This window comes from Myodes glareolus, chromosome 3 (genome assembly GCF_982192425.1).
Source record: "Myodes glareolus chromosome 3, mMyoGla1.1, whole genome shotgun sequence".
In the NCBI taxonomy this organism is placed as follows: Eukaryota; Metazoa; Chordata; class Mammalia; order Rodentia; family Cricetidae; genus Myodes; species Myodes glareolus.
This window is the reverse complement of record NC_142028.1, coordinates 75,133,071-75,155,909: the sequence shown is the minus strand read 5'-3', so window position 1 is coordinate 75,155,909 and position 22,839 is coordinate 75,133,071. Positions and strand designations below refer to the sequence as shown.

At 49.0% G+C, this 22,839-nt stretch overlaps 2 protein-coding genes across 2 annotated transcripts; both read right to left on the bottom strand.

Annotated features, from left to right (window-relative positions):
- Positions 1-228: 228 nt before the first annotated feature.
- Cdc20 (cell division cycle 20) lies at positions 229-3,988 on the bottom strand. Its single transcript, XM_048450485.3, has 10 exons — positions 3,579-3,988; positions 3,328-3,476; positions 3,144-3,240; positions 2,907-3,035; positions 2,609-2,805; positions 2,394-2,488; positions 2,025-2,253; positions 1,738-1,863; positions 769-886; positions 229-465 (listed from the first exon to the last, which is right to left on the bottom strand). Exons 1-10 carry the CDS (start codon positions 3,757-3,759, stop codon positions 287-289), a joined length of 1,500 nt encoding a protein of 499 aa, XP_048306442.1. The 5' UTR covers positions 3,760-3,988; the 3' UTR covers positions 229-286.
- A 4,841-nt stretch (positions 3,989-8,829) lies between these two features.
- Mpl (MPL proto-oncogene, thrombopoietin receptor) lies at positions 8,830-22,437 on the bottom strand. Its single transcript, XM_048450481.3, is given in 13 exon segments — positions 8,830-9,898; positions 9,900-10,049; positions 10,325-10,412; positions 12,375-12,471; positions 12,675-12,834; positions 14,840-14,982; positions 15,176-15,363; positions 19,855-19,981; positions 20,202-20,364; positions 20,722-21,020; positions 21,560-21,738; positions 22,023-22,155; positions 22,305-22,437. Coding segments are annotated over 13 exon segments (1,908 nt in total). The 5' UTR covers positions 22,384-22,437; the 3' UTR covers positions 8,830-9,796.
- Positions 22,438-22,839: the final 402 nt, after the last annotated feature.

Genomic DNA, 22,839 nt, shown 5'->3' with positions numbered 1-22,839 from the left:
GTGCTGGCAGTAATTCTAGTTGAGGAGGGTTGCTGAAGCAAGAAGCTCAGAAGTTCACGGTTAGCCTAGACCCTGTCTCAAAATAAAAATGAAGCTCAGTCAGTCGTAAGGTGCTGGGTTTGATCCCCAGTACCACCACCACAACAAAATGTGGCTGAAAGTTCTCACAAGATTTCTAGCTCTGATTAGAGTAGGAGCAGCCCCTAGGAAGGATGCTTGGGACACAAGAAAGGAAGATACAACTTTATTAAAAAATAAAACAAAAAAAACCAAGAGGGGTCTGTTTTCAACGGATGCCTTGGTGGATAAGGCTACTTTTGGCTACGCTGGCTTTCTCCCTCTCCCGCCGCAGGGCAGGGTCCAACTCAAAGCAGCGCCACAGCCGCAGAGTCTCATCGGCTGCTGCTGATGCCACTGTGGCCCCATCTGGACTCATGGTGAGACTCAGGACCCGGGCTGTGTGACCTAGGGTAAGAGCAGTGCATTTGAGTATACACACAGCCCTCTAATTGTTAGTCCCCTTGAAATAAAATTTGAATGCTATCATCTCACCCTCTTAAATAATTCAGTGGCTTTACTGTATTTACAAGGCTGTGCAATGTTCCAGCCGGTACCGCAGCAATCTAAATCATACTTCCCATCTTCTCCAAAGCCACTAACAAACCATTACTCCCTTTACTCTTTCCACATTTACCTATTCTCAACATTTCATACAAATGAAATCATACACTATGTAGCCTCTCTGCCTGGCTTCCCTTTGCCACCGACCTTTGAGCTCAGCCACCTTGGCCATGGTTGGGTACTTCCAAATAACCAGCTGGTTCTGGGCAAAGCCATGCCCTGAGATAAGCTCCTTATAGTGGGGAGACCAGAGGATGGAACACACCTGTGGGAAAGAGTTGTTATGGGCATGACAACAGCCTGGGCTACTCAGAATTGAGTCCATTCTAGTATTGGGAATTCTATAATGTGCTACAGATTCAACCGTAATGGTTCACAGTCCTTACTGTAGTTCCGTAAGACAAGTATCTATTTTATGGAAGATAAATCCACCAATAGGAAGTTCCATAAATTGTCCCCAAATAAGTTCAAGTATATGACTTCAGAGCCAATGCCTGCAGTGAAGGCTGAGTGTGAGGGAAATGAACAGGGTTGGCCGGAGTGTTTACAGCAAGGCACACATCAACAGCAAGAGCCTCGAATGTTCTAATGTATTTGGATCATGTTGTAGGTTGTGGGAGTCATAGGCTTAAGGACAGTAAGATACCACACCACTCAGTCTGAAATATAGAGGAGAGACTGGGGGAGTGGGAGCCTGAGCATGGTGACACACACTTGGAACGCTGAAACAGGAGGATCACTGTAAGTCTGAGGCTAGGCAGGGCAAAACTGTCTCAAAAAAATAAATGATAGTGAGACCCAGTGACCTGGGGACAGATGTGAATGATATTCCAAGATAAAACCATTCTCTGGAAGATGAAAGATTCTTGGCGACTAAGACCTCTAAGCAGATCTGCCATTCTGAAGCGGTACAAGAGGAACAATACGTCAGGAAGGCAAGGTGAAGTGACAAGCTTAATTCTTAGAGGACCTAGGGTTGGAGATAAGCCAAACTTGGAAATGGTGACTCAAGAATGAACCGAGTTAGTTCAGAAATTATCAGGTATAGAGCCGGAGTGGAACTGGCTGGAATAGGCTACAACATGAATCACCACTATCAAGCCCCAACCAAATTACCTGGGAATGGGCATCCACAGCACTCAAACAGGCACCAGAGCAGACATTCCAAATGCGGATGTGTCGGTCACTGGTGCCTCCTCCGGTCGCCAGAATATTGGACTGCCAGGGACACCACGCAACAGCCTAGGTGGGATGGACAAAGGCTGGGTCAGGCCAATGGAGAGGCAGTAGAGCGGGTCAAGAAGCTCTAAGTGTCCCAGTCTAACCCCACCATGTCATCTCTCTTTAAGTCTCCAGCTGTTAGCTGAGGGTCTGCAGAGACCTCAGCTCAAATGCTTCCTCACCTTGACAGCACCTTGATGTTGAGTGAAGGTCTGCAGCGGGGCCCAGCCACTTTCTCCAGGACCACTCGGCCACACGTTCACCACGTTATCATTGCCACCGCTTGCCAGATGCCGTCCATCCGGGGCCCAGCGCAGCCCACATACTTCCTGGCTATGGCCACTCAATGTGGCCACATGGTGTTCTGCTACCCGAACATCATGGTGGTGTATGTGGCCAGAGCGTGAACCACTGAGAAGAAAGGAGATTTAGTTCTGAGGCAGGGAATCGAGTCAGAGCCACTTCAGTTCTGGCATGATGGCATGAAGTAGGCCGAAATCAGACTTCTGCTACAGACGAGAAAAAAACAAAAACACCAAAACACCACTGACCTGGACAGAATATAGCTGTTCCAACTTAGAGAGCTTACTCGAGCCGAGTGGCTAGTCATATTCCGAAGCCGTTTCTGCTGTTGCACATCCCATAGCTGTAGAGGCGAGACCATAGGGGATCAGAGACTGGAACTGGGCACCAGCATCTTTGCAGCTGAGCTAGCTCCTCCCTAGAGCTGATGACGACAGAGCCACAACACAAGCACCAGCCTCACCTGCACTTCAGCGTTACTGGTGCCCACGGCCAGGTAGTTGCCCTCTTTGATCCAGGCCACGGAGGATATGTAGTCCCCAGGCTGTTCCATTTGCAACAGCTGCAGGATGTCACCAGTGCCAGCGTTCCATAAGTACACACTGTTGTCCAGTGCCACAGCCAGTACATTTCCAGAGCTCCAATCCACAAGGTTCAGGTCTGCCAGAGGCAGAAAGAATGAAACATGAGGTCCTCTGTTGGACTGGTTCATTCCTAGGCCATCTTTCTCCATCCACAGACAAAAACAATGATGCACTTACAGTAGTCATTTCGGATTTCAGGGGCATCAAGTATCCTGTCTGGCAGGGAAGGAATGTATCGGCAAGTCTTCCGGCTGGAGCCAGGCGTGGCTTTCTGGCTGTAGAGGACTTTCAGTCTGTTCTGGTAGCCTGTGGCAACAGAGTGAGTCTAGACCTTCAAAACTTATACCACCCTTGCCTGCGACTTCACGCAGGAAAAGCAGGCACATGTCTCCCTTAGGAGGGACTGGGACCAACCTTCCGGGGCATTCTGAGGTTTTCCACTGAGTCTGAGGATCTTGGCTTCCTCCACATCAAAACCGTTCAGGTTCAGGGCCCAGGCTTTCTGATGTTCCTGGCACAGATAGGTGTAGTGAGGCATACTGCTATCATCCAAGGGACACATAAGGTCTCATGCCTCATGACCCCTGTGCAATCATACCTTCTTGGTGGGCGTCTCCCCGTCTTCCGGCTGGTTTTCCTTGCTCAAGAGGAAGCTGGCCACCTCCATTTGGGAAGCACTGCGATGGGGGATATAGCGGTCACCTCCAGGTTTGCTAGGGGTAGTCTGAACCTTGGAATTCGATTTGCCTGGGCCAGGGAGAGAGAAGACAGTCTGTTGAGGCCCCTGGAGGGAGCTCGAAGGCCGACTCACAGCCAAAGCATCTCTCCCTCCCCCGGCCCCCAACTCACCAGGAGTCCGGCCCGGGGTCCGGCCGGCGCTGTGAGATCTATTGGCTGCCCGCATGGGCGAGGGCGCTGGGCCTTTTGTTTCCTTCGCTTTGCGCTGCCAGCGTGCAACAGGTGCATTGGGGATAGGCGCGTCCAGTTGAAGCAGAGAGTGCAAGTCGCTCTCGAACACGAACTGCGCCATGGCAGCGACTACGGGGGCGAGAGGCGACCAAGCTCTGGATCGTGCCGGGATTTCTGGGCTACGCCGGTCACAGCTCCCACCAGAACGGCACCTCCCGCACGCTGCCTTCCCAGGCACTAGCCCCCAACTCCTCACAGTCAGTCCGTGCGACTACCGAACGCGTTCTTTCCCCGACCAGCTAAAGGCACGCCGGGCAGTTGTGCTTAAACTCTCCGCTGCGAGCACTCATTGGCTCCTTCAAAACCCAACCGTCTTAACCGTCGCCCTTGCCCATTGGTCGCTGCCCTGGAAAGGGGCGAGTCTTCCGGGAACGATTCTCAGATCTCACGAGAGTGTGGCTGCTCAGCCTACCGGCGAAATCCCAAACTCACCTCCCGGAGCCAGAGTCCCATCCCAGAGCGGAGCGCGGCGGGCGGGGCTTGCGCTGCCTGTCAGTCCTCGGCAACCGCTAACCGCTTGACGTCTCTCCGGGTGGGACCGAGCAGCTGGTGGGGATCTGAGAGCCTGAGAACGGCCTCACCGAAGTCTGGGTGTGGGTAGTAGAGGTTATATGCACAAGGGTAAACGCGACCCCGAGGGGCCGAGTGCTTAGAGACCTTGGGCAGGAGTTTGTTGGCATACAGCCGGCTAGCCAAAAACCCTGCTAGGAAGGAGATAGGCCTGCGTGTGTGGTACTTAACAAAGTGAAACAGAGGGAAGGGGGTAAAAAAATAAATAAATAAAAATTAAAAAAAAAAGGATTAGGATTCCAGCCTTTTCCGACGTGAAGATTAGGTTAGGCTGCCCTTGGGGACATCCTGTGGCTTTCGTGGGGCTTTGGAGTCTTGAGAATTTAGAGATCCTGTCTTAACTTGGGTTGCGTGCAACCTGCCAGTGAGCAATACCTTTTTTTTTTTTTTTTTTTTTCTTCCTCCGAGACAGAGTTTCTCTGTAGTTTTGGAGCTTGCCCTGGAACTAGCTTGTTGACCATACTGGCCTCGAACTCAAAGAGTGCTGGGACTAAAGGCATGCGCCACCACCGCCTGGCTCCATTTTATTTGACGAGGGTCTCACTAACCAGTCTAGGCTGGCCTAGAACTCAGATCCGCTGGAATTTAAAGGCATGTGCCGCCACACCCGACCCTGAACCAGGTTGTTGGCGCAAAAAGCTAAGGCCCAATGCAAGGGATTTGCCCAAGGTCATAGAAAGAAGTTGGTCCAGGTCTGGGACCTGGAGAGATAGCTCCGTGGGTAAGGGATATTTGCTGCGCTTCCAAGGACTGGAATTTGGTTTGTCAGCACACAACTATATTTGTAACTCTGGGTTCTTCTGGGTTCCACCGGAACCTAGCACACAGGTGGCATACACTCACGCAGACACAGACATACAGACACACTCACACACATGCATAAAAATAAAATCTTTTAAGGGAGGGGCATCCCTGGAGAGATGGCTTAGCTGATAAGAACACTGGATGCTTTTCCAGAAGACCCAGGGTTCAGTCCCCAGCACCCATACAGCGGTTCACAACTATCTATAATTCTAGTCCCAGGGGATCCAATGCCCTCTTCTGACCTCCACCAGCACCAGGCATGCATGAGATGCATAGACATACATGCAGGCAAAACACCCTTGCACGTTAAAAAAAGTATCCTCTGGATGGCGATACAGATGGAGACCCATATTGGAGCACCGGACTGAGCACTCCACGGTCCAAATGAGGAGCAGAAGGATGAAGAAAATAAAAAAAGTAATCAGGACTGCGAAGGATGCGAGCACCCACTGATACAAGGGGATTGATATAATGAGAGTTCACCAAGGCCTGTTGGACTGGGACTGAACGAGGACGTGATCCAACCAGATTCTCTGAATGTGGCTGGCCCGGAGCCTTTCTGAAAAGCCATTGACAATGACACTGGGACTTACTTCCTCTGCATATACTGGTTTTTGGCGATCCAGTCTGTTTGGACTCTCACCTTCCCTGGACCTGGAGGGAGGGGGGAGGAACTTGAACTTCCCACAGGGCAGGAAACCCTAACTGCTCTAGGGGATGGAGAGGGAGGAGGAGAGGGAGTGGGGGGAGTGGGAGGGTGTTGGGAGGAGGGGCTGAAATGGAAACTTTTATAATTTAATAATAAAAAAAAAGTATCCTCTGATCTCCACACCTATGCCATAGTGCACCTCTTCCCTCCAGTAATATTTTTTAAAAAATTGCTTGAAAACATCCAGAATCCAAGTCTGATTCATTTAGTTCAGGGCTCTAATGAGTTGGATGGATATGCTCAGAGGTAAAACAGCATTGATACAGATACTAATGGATGCCACTAATGGAACATCTAACTATTGCATTAAAACAGTTTGCATAATTTTCTTTGGAAACATGTTCTCATGTAGCCCAGGCTGGCCTTGAACTCCATGTAGCTAAGGATGTCCCTGAATCCTCCCACCCTCACCCCACACAAAGTTCCTGTGTAGCCCTGGCTGTCCTGACTCATTCTGTAAACGAGGCTGTTCCAGATGCCTCTTCCTCCGGAGTACTGGGATTAAAGGTTTGTGCTCCGGCATCTGGCAAATTCCCTGAACTCTTAAGGCAGATAAATCAGCTGTCTTCATTTTACATAAAAAAGAAATTAGGTCAGAGGGCCAAGCATGGTGGCACACACCTTTTACACATTTATCTCAACACTTAGAAGCAGAGGCAGGTGGTTCTCTGTGAGTTCCAGGACAGGTAGAACTACTTAACAGAGAGATCCTGTCTCCAAAAATCAAAACAAGACAGAAATTAGGTGAGAATGAGGTAATAGAAGTTAACAAAGGCACCCTTTGCAGTCCCAACAACATACTGCCTAAGGAAGTCAGAAAAGGGTGCGTTTGGTCCTTAGCCTAATGTCACCCCATGATAATGGGAGGACACACTCCAGCTGTTAGTCTAAACTCACTGTTGTCTCTAACTCTGAAACACTTGTTTGTTTGTTTTTTTTTGCTTTTTTTTTTTTTGTTTTTCTGTTTCTAGTTACCATGGAAAACTAGAGCGTTAATGCCCTAGAGTTCCTGAAACTAAAAAAAACCAAAAAAAAACCAAAAAGGTAGCCTGGTGTGGTGGTTTGGTGTCAGGCTTCCATGTTAAGCTAAGGAGTTTGGCTTTTATCCGCCAGGACCCTTGGGATCAGTGGAGGTTCCTGTGCAGAAAGACTCAACATGGAAGCAAGACAAGCACTTTGCTTTGTCCGTGCCTGGCTAAGGTGACTATGTTACAGAGAAGGAAGACAGGAGCACAGCCGCAGCGAACATACGCGCATTGGAAAGTGAGCATGCGCCCAAGCCCCAGCACCCTGAGGCAGAGGCTTACAGTGACTAGCCTAGCAGTGCTGGCACTTGTCTTTAATCCCAGCACTCTGGAGACAGAGACCGGGATCTCTATGAGTTCAAGGCCAGCTTGGACTACAGAGTGAGTTCCAGAACAGGTCTACACAGAGAGAAGGTGTCTCCAAAAACCAAACCAAACCAAAACAACAACAAAATCAGAACCTTATCATTATGATATAAACTAGGCAAGGGCCACTTGAGAAGCAAGTCACTGGTAGTTCTGTGGGGAGGATGAGAGAACTGAGGGCTAGCGGTCCCTTCAAAAGAGCTTGCAGAAAGCAAGTCAGACTGTGGAGTCTGCAGGGTCGACCGTGAGCCCAGCCTCGGAGTGTGCTAGAACTGCCATAACTGAGTGCCACAAACAGGGTGTCCCTGAGGCTAGAAGTGCCAGACCAAGATGTTGACAGTTGGAGAAGTCTGAGGAAGAACCTGTTCCGTGCTTCTGGCTTCCAGTGGTTTGGTGGTGTTTCCCAGTGTCCTTGCCATCTTCTCCTGGCTTTCTCCTTCCACTATCTATGTCTAAACTCCGCCCCCCATGGTTTTTAAATTACATTTGAGGTACTTGGGTTTGAGACCTCAACATTTGAATTTTGGAGAAATGGGATACTTTTTTTTTTTTTTTTTTTTTTTTCCGAGACAGGGTTTCTCTGTAGCTTTGGAGCCTGTCCTGGAACTAGCTCTTGTAGATCAGGCTGGCCTCGAACTCACAGAGACCAAGTGAGTTCTCTGCCTCCCAAGTGCTGGGATTAAAGGTGTGTGTCATCACCGCGCGGAAGATATTTACCAATATCTTCCCATAGAACCCAAGCAGAAGCCAAAACTCTGGGAAATCATCTGATGCAGACCCTGTGAATCAAGTCCGTGAATCGAGGTGGGAAAAGATGAAGTTGTGGCAATAGATGGAATACAATACATTTGTGATTCACACCTCCCCCCCCCCCCCGTCCGCCATTTACAATGACTCTCTTTTCTAAGAGACTCAAAACTAAGCATTTGAATTATTTATTCCTCTGGTCCCGCCTACCAAAGGCAAGAGGCTTGTCTCCCATACTGCTTGGTGTCTAGGGTTGGTACCAGCTTTGTTAATAGCCCTGCAGTACAAGGGACTATTCCTTAATGGTTTTCCTCCCCTTTAGTAAAGAGCCTTGTATTAAGCTTGTCAAATTGTCTGAGAGTGGTGGTGCATGTCTTTAATCTCAATACTTGGGAGGCAGAAACAGGTGGATCTCTGTGAGTTCAAGTCCAGCTTAGTCTACAAAGTGAGTTCCAGGCCATCCAGGATTCTTACACAAAGAAACTCAGTTCTTGAACAAACAAAACCAGCTGGGCGTGGTGGCGCACATCTTTAATCCCAGCACTTGGGAGACAGAGGCAGGCGGATCTCTGTGAGTTTGAGGCCAGCCTGGTCTACAGAGTGAGTTTCAGGACAGACTCCAATGCTACACAGAGAAAGAACCCTGTCTCGAAAAACCAACCCCCCCCCAAAATGAGATAAACTTGTCCAATTACCCAGTATGTCCATCTGTCTCTGATAAGACCCTGAGTAACAAATTGGGTATAGTTGGAGCTAACAAAGACCCAAACATGGTATCATCTGATTGAGAAACTGAATGGTTTAGAGGAGTCCGTAACTTGAGTGGTTCAAGTTTATTTACCATTGCATAGGAGAGGCTTGAAATGTGAAGGAAGTTGGCACGGAATTAAGGCAACAGCATTCAGAAAGATTTCATTAATTTAGACAATATTTATTGAAGGTCTATTACCTATCATGCCCCAAATAGTATTCAAGGTGCTGGGGGAAAGGACAAATCCTTGCCCTCATGGCTCACTATCCAGTAGCAAGAAACACACATGTAAAAAGTCACATAGAGCATCATGGGCACTATAGTAGAAATCTGGGCTGGTGACCGGAACTTCCAATGGTCATAATATAATAAAGATAGAGAAGAAATCATTAGGGCTCTAGTCGAAGTATGTTGAGTGTTTAATATATCTTTGCCAATGTGTCCTCAGTTGTTTCTGCAGCTCTGTGGAGTTCTGCTATTGTCCACGCTCTGTAGATGACAGGGAAAGGCTGAAGGGCTTTCTGCTCTTTGCCCAAGTTTGTACAGCTAGCAGGTGTGAAAGACAGGCTTGGAACCTGGCTCTAGCTCCAGAGTTGGTTCTAGTGCTGGTATGCTCAGAGAGGCAGGTGCAGAGCCATGGTGGAGGGAAATGCCGAGAGAGCAAATAAATAAATGATTAACAAGACCCTCTTGGATCGCATCATTAAAAGGCTTGAAGTGGACTTGGCCTGCACAGTTTCATTAGCAGCATGGTGGTAGGGGAACTCACTCTAAAGGGAGGTGGGGGAGTAGAGACTTTCCCATCCAAGAGGAATTACAGGGCATGGAAACTTCAGTGCCAGCAGGCAAGTCTCTGTGAGTTCGGGGCCAGCCTTTTCTATATAGCTACTTATAGGCCATCAGGGTATGTACTAAACCCCTGTCTCAAGAGAAGTCAGAGGAGCCTAGTGGAGATTAGCCTAATAGTGGCTATGGGGAAAGGGCTCTGAATTTGTCAGCAGCAGGATGGCGACATCAGTGTTACAAAGCCCAAGGAGATGGGTAAACAGAATGGATGGTGGTGGTGGTAAGGATGGATAAGGTGGTATGTGGGAGCCCTAGGTCTGTGGTAGCAAGGGGACTGCTGTCAGGGTTGCTGCCAATAGCTGAGTGGTAGGTAGGAGTGGTTGGCAATGTGGGTAGTGCAGCAGGCTCCCGGCTCAGCCGCGGGTGGACACACAGACAGGGGGTGTGGTCCGCAGGCAAGGTTGCAGCCCTCGGTAGTCCATCTGGGGCTGGGAGGAGCACAAGGGCAAAGGAGTCCTCTCTGAGGACTTAGGGAGGATTTCCAGAAGGCTGGGCTCCACTTCTTCACAGGTGTCGGGAACCGTGGTCTTAGGCTGAGAGAGAGATGAGCAAAAGGAGACAGATGAATCCCGGCACTTGGGAGGCAGAGGCAGGAAGATCTCTGTGAGTTTGAGGACAGCCTGAATTGGAGCAGATCGTAGGGCATGGGGTGGGTTGGATTAAATAATAATATTTAGGCTGGGGTGTGTGTGTGTAACTCCTAGGGATAGTACATGCCAAGGCAAAGACCGTGAACAAGTTGCATTGTGGAAACAAGAGTCATTGGTGGTGGGATGACTGGACGAAGGGAGGGCTGGGGTGTACTCACAGGACTTAGGGCTGCAGTGTCTCTAAGGTACTGGCCTAGGACCCGATGTAGGTCTGGAAGGGAGGGCCACACAGCATGCCTCAGTCTTCTGTAGGGAAGGAAGAGAGAGGAATCTGACTTGGGATTGAGTTGGGAGTGATGAAGAGGGCACCAAAGTGAGACAGAGAAGTAAACTTGAAGAGACGGGGCATAGTCAGAGCATGTCGGCCGTCCCTGAGCACTGCCAACTCGGTACCATTCCTTCTCCGTCACCCTCTATCTCGGGATCTGCTGTTCTTCTTAACTTCCTGGATAGTCATTGTATTTTTATGTTAGTTTGTTCTTCTCTTACTCCACCAGAACACAAGCTGTATGAGAGCTTGAAGATTATCTATTTTCGACTTCTCGATCCCCGGCCTTGAGCCCACAGTGGGTGCCTGAGAAACTGCAAGAGCGAAGGAGGAAAAACAGTGGCGCTTCTTGCGATGTGACTGCAGAAGGTTGTCTGGGAAGAGTGTCAATTCAGGTATACTGAGGAGGCTTCCAACTCCTTTGCCCCAGATTTTCATGTTAAAGGGTTTCAGCCAAAGGTGTCTGGCCTATTCCACGACCTTCACCCCCATCTCCTGGGAGAAGTAGCTTTCTGATCTCAGAAAAAAAAAAAAAAAAAGCCTGTGTGCCTATTAGCAATACCACTTCCTCTTCTCTGTCCACCTTATTTTTTTTTTCTTGTCAGATATGGCTACGTTGAATAGAGGCTCCATTCTAGTTTGCTCTTACACAAAGGCAGATTAAAAGTTCAAAGAAAGTCAGGCATGATGGCTCATGCCTGTAATCCTAAGACTCAGGGTGGGGCAGGGTGGGGGGGCAAGGTAGGAGGATTGCCATGGCCATGAGCTTGAGGTCACGCTGGACCATACAGTTGAGTTCCAGGCCAGCCTGGGATACAAGTAAGAACCTGCCAAAAAAAAAAAAAAAAAAAAAAAGCCAAGCACTTCTCCGGAGTTCCAGAGAAGGGCGCCTGGCCTAGCCTATAACCTAAACACACACTCTACACTTTGACTTCTGAGCTAGGTGTTCAAGAATCAGCAGATTCTCGAACCAATTGAATGACTGAGGTGGTGCGGATTTTATCTTTAGGTTTACAATTTCTCCTCAGCCCTCACATAAATGAGTCATTCATTATGACATTTATTTAAGGGCCTTCTACTTGGCAGGCACTATGCTGAGGATTTAAAAATGACCAAGAAAGGTATGATGGGGAAGGCGTGTAAAGGAATAAATGCTGGGCTGTGAGTGTAGGGCAGTGGCAAAGCTGTGCTTAGCGTGCACGAGCCCTGGGTTCAACACTCCTTGCACCAAATACATAGGCTAATGCAGGAAAACACTACAGGAGCACAAAGCAGCAGCCAGTGAGGGACGGCCAGGAGAGGTTAAGAGTTAGTGAAGAAAGATATTTAAAGAGACTGGGTAGTCAGCCTAAGAGGATATTCCAGGCAGCAGGGACATTGTGTGCAAAGGCGTTGAGCAGTAAAACAGCCTAACTGGGGGTAAGTCAAGACTTTGGTAGGCTGATTATACTGGGTAAAAGATTTTGTAGAGCTTTGCTGGGTTCTATCCTGGGTAGCTACTGAAGGAGTTAGGCAGGTCACCATAGGCTAATGTGTTTTTCGAGAAGCTTATGAGGAGAGAAGAGGCACCATTCCAATGAGCCAGGCAGTGTGCCGGGCCAGAGAAAGAAAGCTTTGTTGGATCCATTTCCTGAGGTGGACTGACCAGGCCTCAAGGCCAACTGGGTGAGGTGGGGTTGGGAAGATTTGGGCCAAGGCTGGACAGTAGCCCTACCACTGAGCATCTAGATGGTAGGGCTGTTGAAAGTGTTCATAGAGTGGCCAGGCTAGAGTGTAAAGAGAAGGTGCCACTCCCAGAGGAGTGTGGAAGCAGCTGAAAGGGTGGGTGTGGATGTTCTGTGGTCCCGAGAGCAGTGTCATCAAGTGACTCGAGAATTCTAGTTCAGAGGCCACTGGCCTTGCAGAGACCACACCCCATCACCCTCTTGGCAGGGCGGTACCTGTAGTGCGCAGGAAACTGCCACTTCAGCAGCCCCAGGCCCAGGAGAACACTGAGGCACAGCACCAGGAGCAGAGCAGTCACCAAGGAGATCCAAGCTAGGGGACAAAAAGCGTGTGACCCCGGTCGACCCTCGGCCCCGCCTAGGGGCGTGCCGGCTCCAGCCCTGGCTCCTCCCTCAGCTTCCCAAGTGCCCAACACCACCCTGAGACTGAGACACTGAGAGCTCCAAGGCCCGCCCATCGTCCCGAACCACGCCCTCTACGCGGCATAGACCAGCTTCGACCCCGCCCATCCTCACCGGTCTCGGAGCCAGTGTCCACCCTAGCTGGGGGAGACCAGGCGCTCCAGGGGCCTTGGTAGGTGGGGCCGTTGAGCCTGGCGCGCAGCTGTAAGCTGTAGCGAGTTCGGGGACGCAACTCCAGGGTCCCTCCCCGAGCCCCGAGGGACGGCTCCAGCACCTGAGAGGACAAGCGTGGAGCAGACACTCAGAGTCACACAGACCGTGCCACAAGTTCCGCACGAGGCGTGCAGGATCAAAAGCCCTGCCTGAGTTCACGCCTGGGAACACACCCTGGCACTCACCAAGCTGTGCATCCAGCCACAAGATGTGGGGACACCGGCTACAGGCGCTCACCACCTACGCTGGTCATGCCTTGGATTAGAGACAAGCTTGGACCCTCAGAGCCACACAGTGCCACAAGTTCTATAGCGCAGAGGACGCCAGATTTGCGCTAGCTGCCAGAGTCACAAACACTATTTTGCACAAGCAAGAATACACTTAACAGACATTTGAGTTGCTTAGGAAATGCCAAACATTGACCTAGGCGGTAGAGACAAAGGTAAGTAAGTGAAATACAGTTTTATCTGAAGTAAGTACGCAGATACTCACAATTAATTAGTGCAAGGCACCATGGGAGCACAGTGAAACAATACTGCCTAGTTTAGTATGCCAAGGACACGGATGGTCAAAGGGAAAACCAGGAGTGAAGCGTGTTTAATACGTTATTCAAATTACTTGTTGCTAAGTAGGAGAGGGGGAAGTGAAAGGAGGAATCAAGGATGAGTCTAGGCTCTGGTCTTGGGTAAGAGGTGGCTCCACGGTCAAAGAGCTGGGAGCAGTAAGCTTGAAAATAAAAACTGCATATGGGTCTACTTTATAGAAAGTTTAGCTACGGTCAGATGAGTAATGCCAAGATAGTGGCCAGTTTTGGTTACTATGCAGGGCCACTGTAGGAGGCAAGGCTCTGATGGAGTCTGCATATGTTATATGGAGATCTGGGTAAGTGACAAATTGGCTACATGTATGGGATACACATGAAAAATTTACACTATATTTAAGGTTTGTATACGTTATTGTTTATGGGCTATACCTAGTAAAAGTACAGCTGGGGAGGAAAATGAATTTAGCTTCAATACAGTGCATCTGATCTGTTGGAGATGTTGTTTACTAGAGTTGTCTGGTAGGAAGATGCATATATGTGTGTGTGTGTATCCATGTATGTATGTGTGTATATATACATGTATGTGTGTGTATATATACATATATGTATGTGTACATATATGTGTGTGTATATATATACATGCTGAGAATAAAAACAATGTTTGTGCATTGAGTGAGTACCTTTCTATATGCCAGGAATTTATATATTAAAAATTTTTAGATTTATTTTAATTGTATGAGTGTTTGTCTGTATATACATATGTACATCAGATGTGTGTCTGGTACCCTCAGATTCCATGCGGAGAAACTGGGGTTATGGAGTGATGTGGGTGCAGGGAACTGACGCTGGGTTCCCTGCAGAAACAAGTACTGCTAACTGCTGAGATATCTCTCTAGTCCTTATAGTTAATTTTTATTCAACTCTAAGACAGCTAGCTTTCCCCCCATTTCACTAATGAGGAGATTTCAAAAGTTTAGGTAATTTGCATGTGGTGCTTAAATCCCTTTCTGTGTTCTATGTGGGGTCTAGAATGCGAGGTTGTTAATGTTTACTTGATGCATAGTCATTGAAACCATAGGGTTTGAACCACTCAGCTAGGCAGAGCAGACATTTATCTAGGGGAGAGCATTTTGGATGGGGTACTAGTAAGAACAACTTGTCTCATGAAAGAGTAGACAAGGGAGAGTCAGGGGAAGAAAAGATAAAACTCAGAGAGATAGGGAGAGGATGAGGGAGGCCACCATCTCACAGACAAAGGGAAAGAACTTTTTTTAATGGTTCTGGGACGGAACCCAGGCCTCCTGCATGCTAGGTGAGTGCTATGCCACTGAGATCCACCTCCAGCATGGGGAGAGAACGGTTCATATGGAGTGGCCCACGGTGCCACGTGCCCACGAGGGAGTAAGACAGCAGCTGAATCCGTTAAACATAGATGGACAAGTCCAGAGACTGATCCAGAGCCAGTGTTGGCATGGGGAATGCCATGTGTGGTGGTCCACAGGCATGTGTTGCTTTCTGGTACCTTCCAGTCCTCGTGGCCTTCTCCCGTGTAGCGGAGCTGGTAGCAGGTCTCTTGAGCTGCCCAGGATGACTGGTGCTGCCACTCCAACTCCAGCCTCCCGCTGGCGACCTCTCTCCAGTGCAGGCTCGGGGTGGGGAGGAGCACTGCAGGGGTTTCAACAGGGACTGTGCTAAGCCCTTTTGTGTATCCTCATGCCACCAGGGCCGTGGGTCAGAAATGTTAAATGGTAATAACTATAAAGACATGAGCAAAGATGAAAGAACGTAGTCTATAGAGTTCAAGTTTCAGCCTTCCAGTTAGATTTGGTGAAGGTGGGAATTATGTGGGGATACTTACCAGCCTGGTGGATCCAGAAAGGTGAGCCCAGGTAGCTGTGAATGTCACCTTGGGCTGTGGTCACCTCTACAAGGATGTGAATAACACTGTCATTTTGTGGCTTGAAGTGGCAGCGGGAGAATAGAGCAGACTGTGATCCTGGCTCTGTTTTCTCTTCTTCTGCTTCACATTTCTCCCAGGTGGGATCTCTAAATCAATCCAAGAGAGTCACTGAGTCAGGCTTGCCCCAGACACCTCTCCATCCTCCCCGACACACGGGCACTGTGTGCTGCATGGATCATAACTGAAGTCCTTTCTCTGTGCCTTGGGCCTCCAGGGCGCTCTCTGCCTTTATGCCATGAGGTCTAGCCTCTTTCCTCAAGGAAAGGGCAGGCATGATATGTGAAAATAATATGGTTATATGATGAAACCTGCGACTGTGTACAAGCTTAATAATAACGTCAATGATAACAACAATAATAAGACATGAACATAATCTATAGAGTCAGAACTCAAACTCCTAGTTCGTACCTTGGCCAAAGGTGTGATTTTTCTCTGCTCTAGCTCCCTTCCTTTGAGGAACTGTTTTGATACCTACCTTGCAGGCTGTTTCCAAGATGAAAGAGATGATCATTTTAGAAGCAAACATATTTATATTTTTAAATTTGTTCTTTTTCAGTAGCCTTCTGACATTGCTTCCAGAATTTGTTTCCCAAAACTGATTACTTGCTAATAACACCCAGAACATATCACTTTGACCTTTGCTATTGCCGCGTAAAGTGAAGCCACCATTATTGCTTGTGTGGGTTAAAGTATATTCTAATGGGTGGACATGTTGCTGCTTTTTTTTCTCCCTCTTTCTTTTTCTTAAAAGACTAGTTCAAAAAAAAAAAAAAGAAACCCAAACAAATAAAAAATAAAAACAAAACACCGGGTCTCATTATGTAGTCCTGATTGACTTGGAAATTGCTAAGTAGGCCAGGCTGGCCTTGAATTTGTGGTGCACTTGCCTCTGATAACTGGGGATTAAAGGTGTGTCCTTTTTGAGGCAGGGTCTCACTCATAGCAAGGCTGGTCTCAAATGCCTCCTCTTGATTTTAATCTTTTGGTGATCTTATCATCCCTAAAATGGTGATTATTTTATTCACACATCCACCCACTTAATCAACAAATAGTTGATACTGATGTGCCAAGCATTGTGCAAGGCCTGGACAGTATATAGATAAAAAGTAATCTTAAAGGTGCCTCCATGTCAAAGGGCAAGTCACAAACACAAACAGTCGTGTGGAGCACGGGCTGACAGGAGAGATCACAGAGCATCTAACTGGGAGGGAGGGTCAAGGATTGCTTCCTGGCTGAGACAGTGTTTACACTGAGGCTCAGACTATGAATAGGTTAGGGAGGGGGACAACTAGCTATTCCAGGCACATGCTGTGCACAAATAAAGGGAGTATTGTGCTGTGGGGTGATTTTTTTTTTCTTTTTCCTGAGGCAGGGTATCACTGTGTTAACAGCCTTGGCTGTCCTGAAACCCGGTTCATAGACCAGCCTGGCTCAAACTCACAGAGATCTTTCCACCTCTGCATCCTGACTTGTGATAGGGGTGGGGTAGTTGTGTAGGAGATTCTAAATGGTTTAGAATGAGGGATGGTTTTAGGACCGAGAGCTTGCTGGTAAATGGTAAACGGGACTGTGGACCCCGTCATGGGTGGTGGTAGTGGTAAGAAAGGCTCACACTACCTAGTTCTGGCATGCCTGGAGCTAGAGGTGAGCCTCCTGCCTCAGCTTCCTAAGTATGGGGATTAGAGCAGGGGCTTGACCTTAATCTCATAGTTTAGGAACTCTCAAATACCGTAACCAGGGAAGGATCATACACGTTGTGCTTCAGAAGACCCCTCTAACTGCTGTTTGTGGAGAGGATTTGGGAGAGGAGAGGAGCAGAGAACTCCACTAGGACATTGTTGGGATTTTCATGTGCAAAGTAGTGAAGGTGAGAAAACGGTGGAGACAGAATGAAAGAAAGGATGCAAGAAACTTCTGTGTTAACACGGCTATTTCTGATTAGACCTGGGGGGCAGAGAAAGGAGGAAAGTAAAGGGCGATTGAGGTGTGGAACTTGAGCTCGTGGTAGAATAGAGCAAGAGAAAATTTGAGTGAAAAAACTGATTGATTTTATTTGTTTTGTTTTGTTTTTCAAGGCAGAGTCTCTGTTTTGTCCTGACTGTCCTGGAACTTGCTCTGTAGACCAGGCTAGCCTAGAACTTGCAGAGATTCGCCTGCCTCTGCTTCCCCAGTGCTGGTATTAAAGGCGTGCATTTCTATGCCTGGCTTGATTTGGTTTTGTCACCTTAAATTCACCCATGAATTAGAGCTGCACCCTATGAAAATCTGTGCGACCATTTAAAAGAATAGCTACTTTTTTTGGTTTGTTTTTTGTTTTTTGAGAGAGGTTTCTCTGTAGCTTTGGAGCCTGTCCCGGAACTAACTCTTGTAGACCAGGCTGGCCTTGAACTCACAGAGATCTGCCTGCCACCCGAGTACTGGGATTAAAGGCGTGCACCACCATGGCCCAGCCTACAGCAAAACTCTTCAGAGTGACTCTCATTCATTTGTTGAGGGTTTTTTCCTTGCATATGTGTCCTTGTGTATGTGTGTACATGTGTATGTACACATTCATATGAGTGTGACTGCACATGCGGAGTTGGAGGACATCCTCGGGTGTTGGTCTTCAAGGTCCACCTTGTTTGAGACAGGATCTCTTGGCTTTTTCTCTGCTATGTACAGCAGGCTAGCCCTTGAATGTCCAAGGATCCTTCTGTCTCTCTGTCTTGCTGTGGTGTCACTGGGATCCCAGATGTGTTCGACTGGGCTCAGCTTTGCATGGGCCCCAAGGATCTGGCTGAATGGCAAGGGCTTTATCCAGCCATCCCCCTCCTCGCTCACTGCCCACTGTGGTAGGTGAGAATGTATTGGTGAGGAAAGATGGATGCTGATTTTGTTATCATGAGTCACACATAGCCAATGTCAGTGTTTCTTGACTAGAGATCTGACGGAGAGCTTTTTGTGTTACTGTTTTTGGAAAAAAACTCAATCTTACATAGCCCAGGCTGTCCTAAAATTCAAAGGTTGACCTCAGTTCCTCCTGCCTCTACTTCCCTAGTCCTAAGGTTATAGGTATGGACCACCTACTAAGGTTTTTAATTAAATAATCACAATAAGGATAAATGTTAAATTGCATCTGAAATTAGTGTTTAAAAAGGAGAGACTGGATGGCGGTGCACACCTTTAGGTCCAGCCCTCGGGAGACAAGGCAGGCGGACCTCTGTGAGTTCAAGACCAGCCTGATCTACAAAGCGAGTTTCAGGACAGCCAGATCCATTACACAGAGAAACCCTGTCTCACAAAAAACAAAAACAACAAAACAAGGAAAGTTACCTAATACAACAAGCATGTATAAACATGCTAGCAAGATGGCTTCACTGGTAAGGGCACTTGCTGCCAAGCCTGACAACCCAAGTTCCATCCCCGGAACCCACATGGTGGAGGAATAGAACCGACTCCCTTACGTTGTCTTCTGACCTCCACGCTCATGCTGGCACAACACATGTACCCTTGACCCCTGCGGCAAAGTAAGCAAGTTTTTAAAAAATGCGTAATTATGCTATTGGACCTAATAAAGAAGGGGCGGTTTCCTGAGGTCTGAAGGGTAAGGGACAGTAGAGAGGAGAGAGGGCCGGATAAGCAGCTCATCAGAGGTCAGCAGAGCGGGAAAAGAGCCTGTGCTGGAAGAGGGATCAGCGGAGTACAGCAGACAGACTTCGTTAAGATCAGTGGGAACTTAGCAAGGGTTTTAAAGCAGGGGGTGTTCTGTTTATTTCTGAACTTCTGGATCTCTCCAGTTCCTGTGTGAAGAACTCTTTTCAGGGAACAAGTGGGAGATGATAACCCTCCTCCCCCACCCCCAGGACTGGGGATTGAACCCAGGGTCTTATGCATGTCAGGCAAGCCCTTTACCAAGTAATCTGTCTCCCCAACTGCATGGATTGTAATCGGGCAATGGCAGTGATACAACTTTGGGCACACTTAGTATGCCAAACCAACAACATTGGTAATAGATTGACTTCAGAAAGGATGAAGGATCAGGGAGGCATTTGGTAGATGTCCTTGAAGGCCAGGTTGGGTTTTGGATAGAGTTACTAGATCACAGATCATAGGATATTGCAGTACATACTTGAGTAGCAGAAGGTTGTGAGCAGTAAACTTCACAAAGCTCTTGCAATGTGGGAGGTTAGCATCGTGGGGAGCAAACTGAAGGTAAATAGAATTGCCAAGGGTGTCTGACCTTTTGATATTGTGAAATGACCTGGTTATATGAGAAATTCAAACTTAAGTGCCACACACACAATCGGGTTACACAAAAACTGCGTGTGTTAAGTAAGTTTTTGAGTTGGGTTAAGGTCATAGCTGTCCTTGGTCACATGTGGCCTTTGGGTCCTATGTTGGGCGTGCCTGCTAGGCCGCCTCAAGAGTCCAGACGAGATGATTAAGTCTGACAAAAGCAAGCCATTCCCATCAGAAACGAAGAGAGACAATGGACACACTCGTTGGCGTACGAGAGATCAGGGAGCAGCGCCTGGAGGGGACCCACAGCCACGCTGACTTTCCACAGGTTCAGGCTCACCCAGCAGTTGCAGTCTTACCTGGCCGTGGGGCAGCACCGTGTCCTGCTGTGGTGGAAGAAGCCCTGGGAGCGAGCGTGGTCCCGGTGCTGCCACTGGCAGATCACCTTCTTTAGATCCAAGGTAAAACACTGAAGCCCAATTGCCACTGTGGTCAGAGAAGAGAGCCGAGGCTTTTTACTCGGGAGCGTCCCTAAACTGTCTCCACACACACAGCAGAGCATTCTCCCCTATTCTCTGCCTGAGCACAGCTGTCCTGTGCAATGCCAGATTTGAGGTCACCAGGAATGACCATGATTCTCAGCCCAAGTCTCCCTGGAGGTCTGTCTTAATCCCTTCCCCATCTCCTCATTCCTTTTCTGACCCACCTGCATCTCCTGGAAGGTCCACAGTCACAGGAAGGGACCAGGGACCCCAGGAGCCACGAAGGGAGACCCCATCTGGTTGACTGCGTAGTTGGAGCCAGTAGGATTTGCCAGGCTGGAGCCCTGAGATGAGGCAGCTTCCACCCTTCACTGTCAGAGATGGAACCTGGGGGGGAAAAATCCTAGGCTTGCTTCTCAGCTAAGATAGCTCACATACCTCGTATTTGAACCATTGTGCAAACCTCGGCCCGTTGCTGGATAGATATGCACCAGAGCAGGGGCTGTGCGGGCAAATTTTGGGTGGTGTTTAGGGAGTATCAATTTGGAAGCCTGAAAGGCTTCCATTATATTAGTGTGAATGATCCAAAGTGGGAGACCCCTAGACAGGGCTCCTGAAAGCTAGTCAGAGTCTACACTGGCCCCTCAAAGGCCAACCCTATCCAGGGTCCCCTAAGGATGACCTTTCTTTTTCAGGGGACGCGTTGGGGTAGGAAATAGGAAGAGGAGTAGAAAGCTAGAATACTTCTCCTGTTGGGGAGGTCCTCATGGGTCCGTGCTGTTGGGGCACTGTAGGCCGAACACACGGAGGTCGGTCATGAGCAGGAACTGGGTTCAGCATCCACAAAGTGGGGCAGCAGGTTTCTGTGGAGAGCAGCTGCATGACCGAGGGGCCAGTGGAGTTGCTGGGGTCTGTGGGGCCATAGCGGAGTTCATGCCTCAGGAAATCACTGATTTCAGGAGCAGGGGCCTTCCAGTGGATCTGAAGTTCCCCTGGTTGGCTCCCACCCCTGGCCTTGATGATACTGGGGGGAGCTGGCAGGCCTGAGGGCAAGACAAGGCACATCAAATTGCTGAGTGCCAGCCTATGGTTCAAGCCATGGACTGCAGAGAGGGCTGTGGAAGTCTGAATAGAGCAACTCTGAACTAAAAAAGACACCGGTTCTCATCTCCATGGAGGGGGAAAGAGGGAGCTGCCCGTCCTCTTCTCCTATCCTCTTGTGAATAAGGAGCTCACTATGGTGTAATGGCTTGCTAGATTTGTGCCTCTTAAAGCAGGGACCTCTTTCCATCTCTGTCTCCTTGTCGCCTGGCACACATCAGTGATCTGACTGTTGAACAGGTGAATGTATGTATATGTTAATGAGAGGAGCAAGATATCCTTGGTGTGAAATGACTTATGGGAGAAATCTAGTTCTGGGTGCCGAGGCTGGGAGAAATAGCAAGGGCAGTGGTTCTGAGATGCCTCTGGGAATCTGATCGAGAAGGGTGCCCACACTGTCCTGAAAGACTACGGGTGAGCCTGATTCTGGGTGCTTTCGCAGGCAGCAAATGGAGGGACAGTGTGGTAGAGATGCCCTTACCTACACTGTCCACAAAGAGCTCCCGCTGGGTCAAAGTTTGGTTGAGGACCACATTCTTCAGCCAGAGGTGCAGCGGAAAGAAGAGGCGTACTTCATCCTGGGCTGGAAACCGGCACACGTATCGGGTTCCAAAGGTGGGCACCCTCTGGGAATGCAGGGGACACGCACGGGCCTTCTCTCTGTTGGCACAGGAGAAGTTCTACCTACATAGTCGGCATGCTCATCCCCGACACCCCAGGTGGAACCCATGCCCAATTTCTCTCTCCATGATTCCCATTTTCTTCTCGCTGCCTGCGGTAGGAATCCCACAGGGACTTGAGCTGGCCCCATTTATAGCGCGGTGATGTACTGGGTATGCATTTGGAGTACTCCTCTGATAGGGCCAAAGACAGGGAAGCTCAGAGTATGACTCAGCTAACATAGGGACAGATAAATGGGGATTGGGGCTCAGTCCAGAACCTACCCTTGGTAGGCATACAGCAGCTGGTATGTCCCACTGGGTGCTGCCTCTTCCTCATCCCAGAAGCAAGTGAGGTCCTCAAATGTTTGGGAGAAGCAGTTCAGGGGCTCTGTGCCCAAGGCCAGCAAGAAGACATCTGAGAAACAGTTGGTGAGTCGGGCTCTAGATTCTTCCAGTCAGGTTTGTGGGTAAGAGCAGGGGACCAGTGGGAGTCTTTTACCCTGTTCCCCTCCCAGGACTCCCTTTGCCTGAGCATAGATAATCTCCACCCTCTATACACCTCACCTTGGTTGGTGACTTGTGCCTGGTTTGGAGGGACCAAGAGGAGGCAGGAGGTGACCATGAAGAGGGCCCAAGAGGGCATCTTCTCCCGCACTGTGTGCCTGCCTTAGCCCATCCTCCCTTCAGGAAGCTGGGCCCCAATCCCCTCCCGGGCCAGCCCCTCAGGTTCCTGTCAGATACAGCCCCACGTCCTGTCCCTGTCTCTGCCCCTCTGGGGCCCTTCCAGACCACACTGGGGCCAGGGGCCAGGGGAGGGGGAGTGGGCAGGAGGAAAAGAGGAATTCAAAAGAGAAGACATGAGTCTTTTCTTGGTCGGGACATGGTAGCATGTATTTGCCTGTGACTCAAAAGGAGGCACCATGTGGGTGCGTGCACTGCCGTGGAAGAGCATATGGTCATCAGGACAGTGTTCACCATGCTACACGGGGTGACTCAGCATCCATACAGTAGCCTTATTTCCCACAGGAAGATGAGAAAGATGGGATAGAGCAAGGTTAAAAGGTTACTTAAGGTCATATATCCAGGAAGATGGAAGGTG

Bases quoted from the DNA above. Each gene is read 5' to 3' on its own strand.
- Cdc20 (XM_048450485.3), bottom strand. From the start codon at position 3,759: ATGGCGCAGTTCGTGTTCGAGAGCGACTTGCACTCTCTGCTTCAACTG. The intron at 3,036-3,143 runs GTTGGTCCCAGT...CTGTTGCCACAG, and splicing joins ACCTCAGAATGCCCCGGAAG to GCTACCAGAACAGACTGAAA. The intron at 2,489-2,608 runs GTGAGGCTGGTG...TCGCCTCTACAG, and splicing joins CCAGTAACGCTGAAGTGCAG to CTATGGGATGTGCAACAGCA.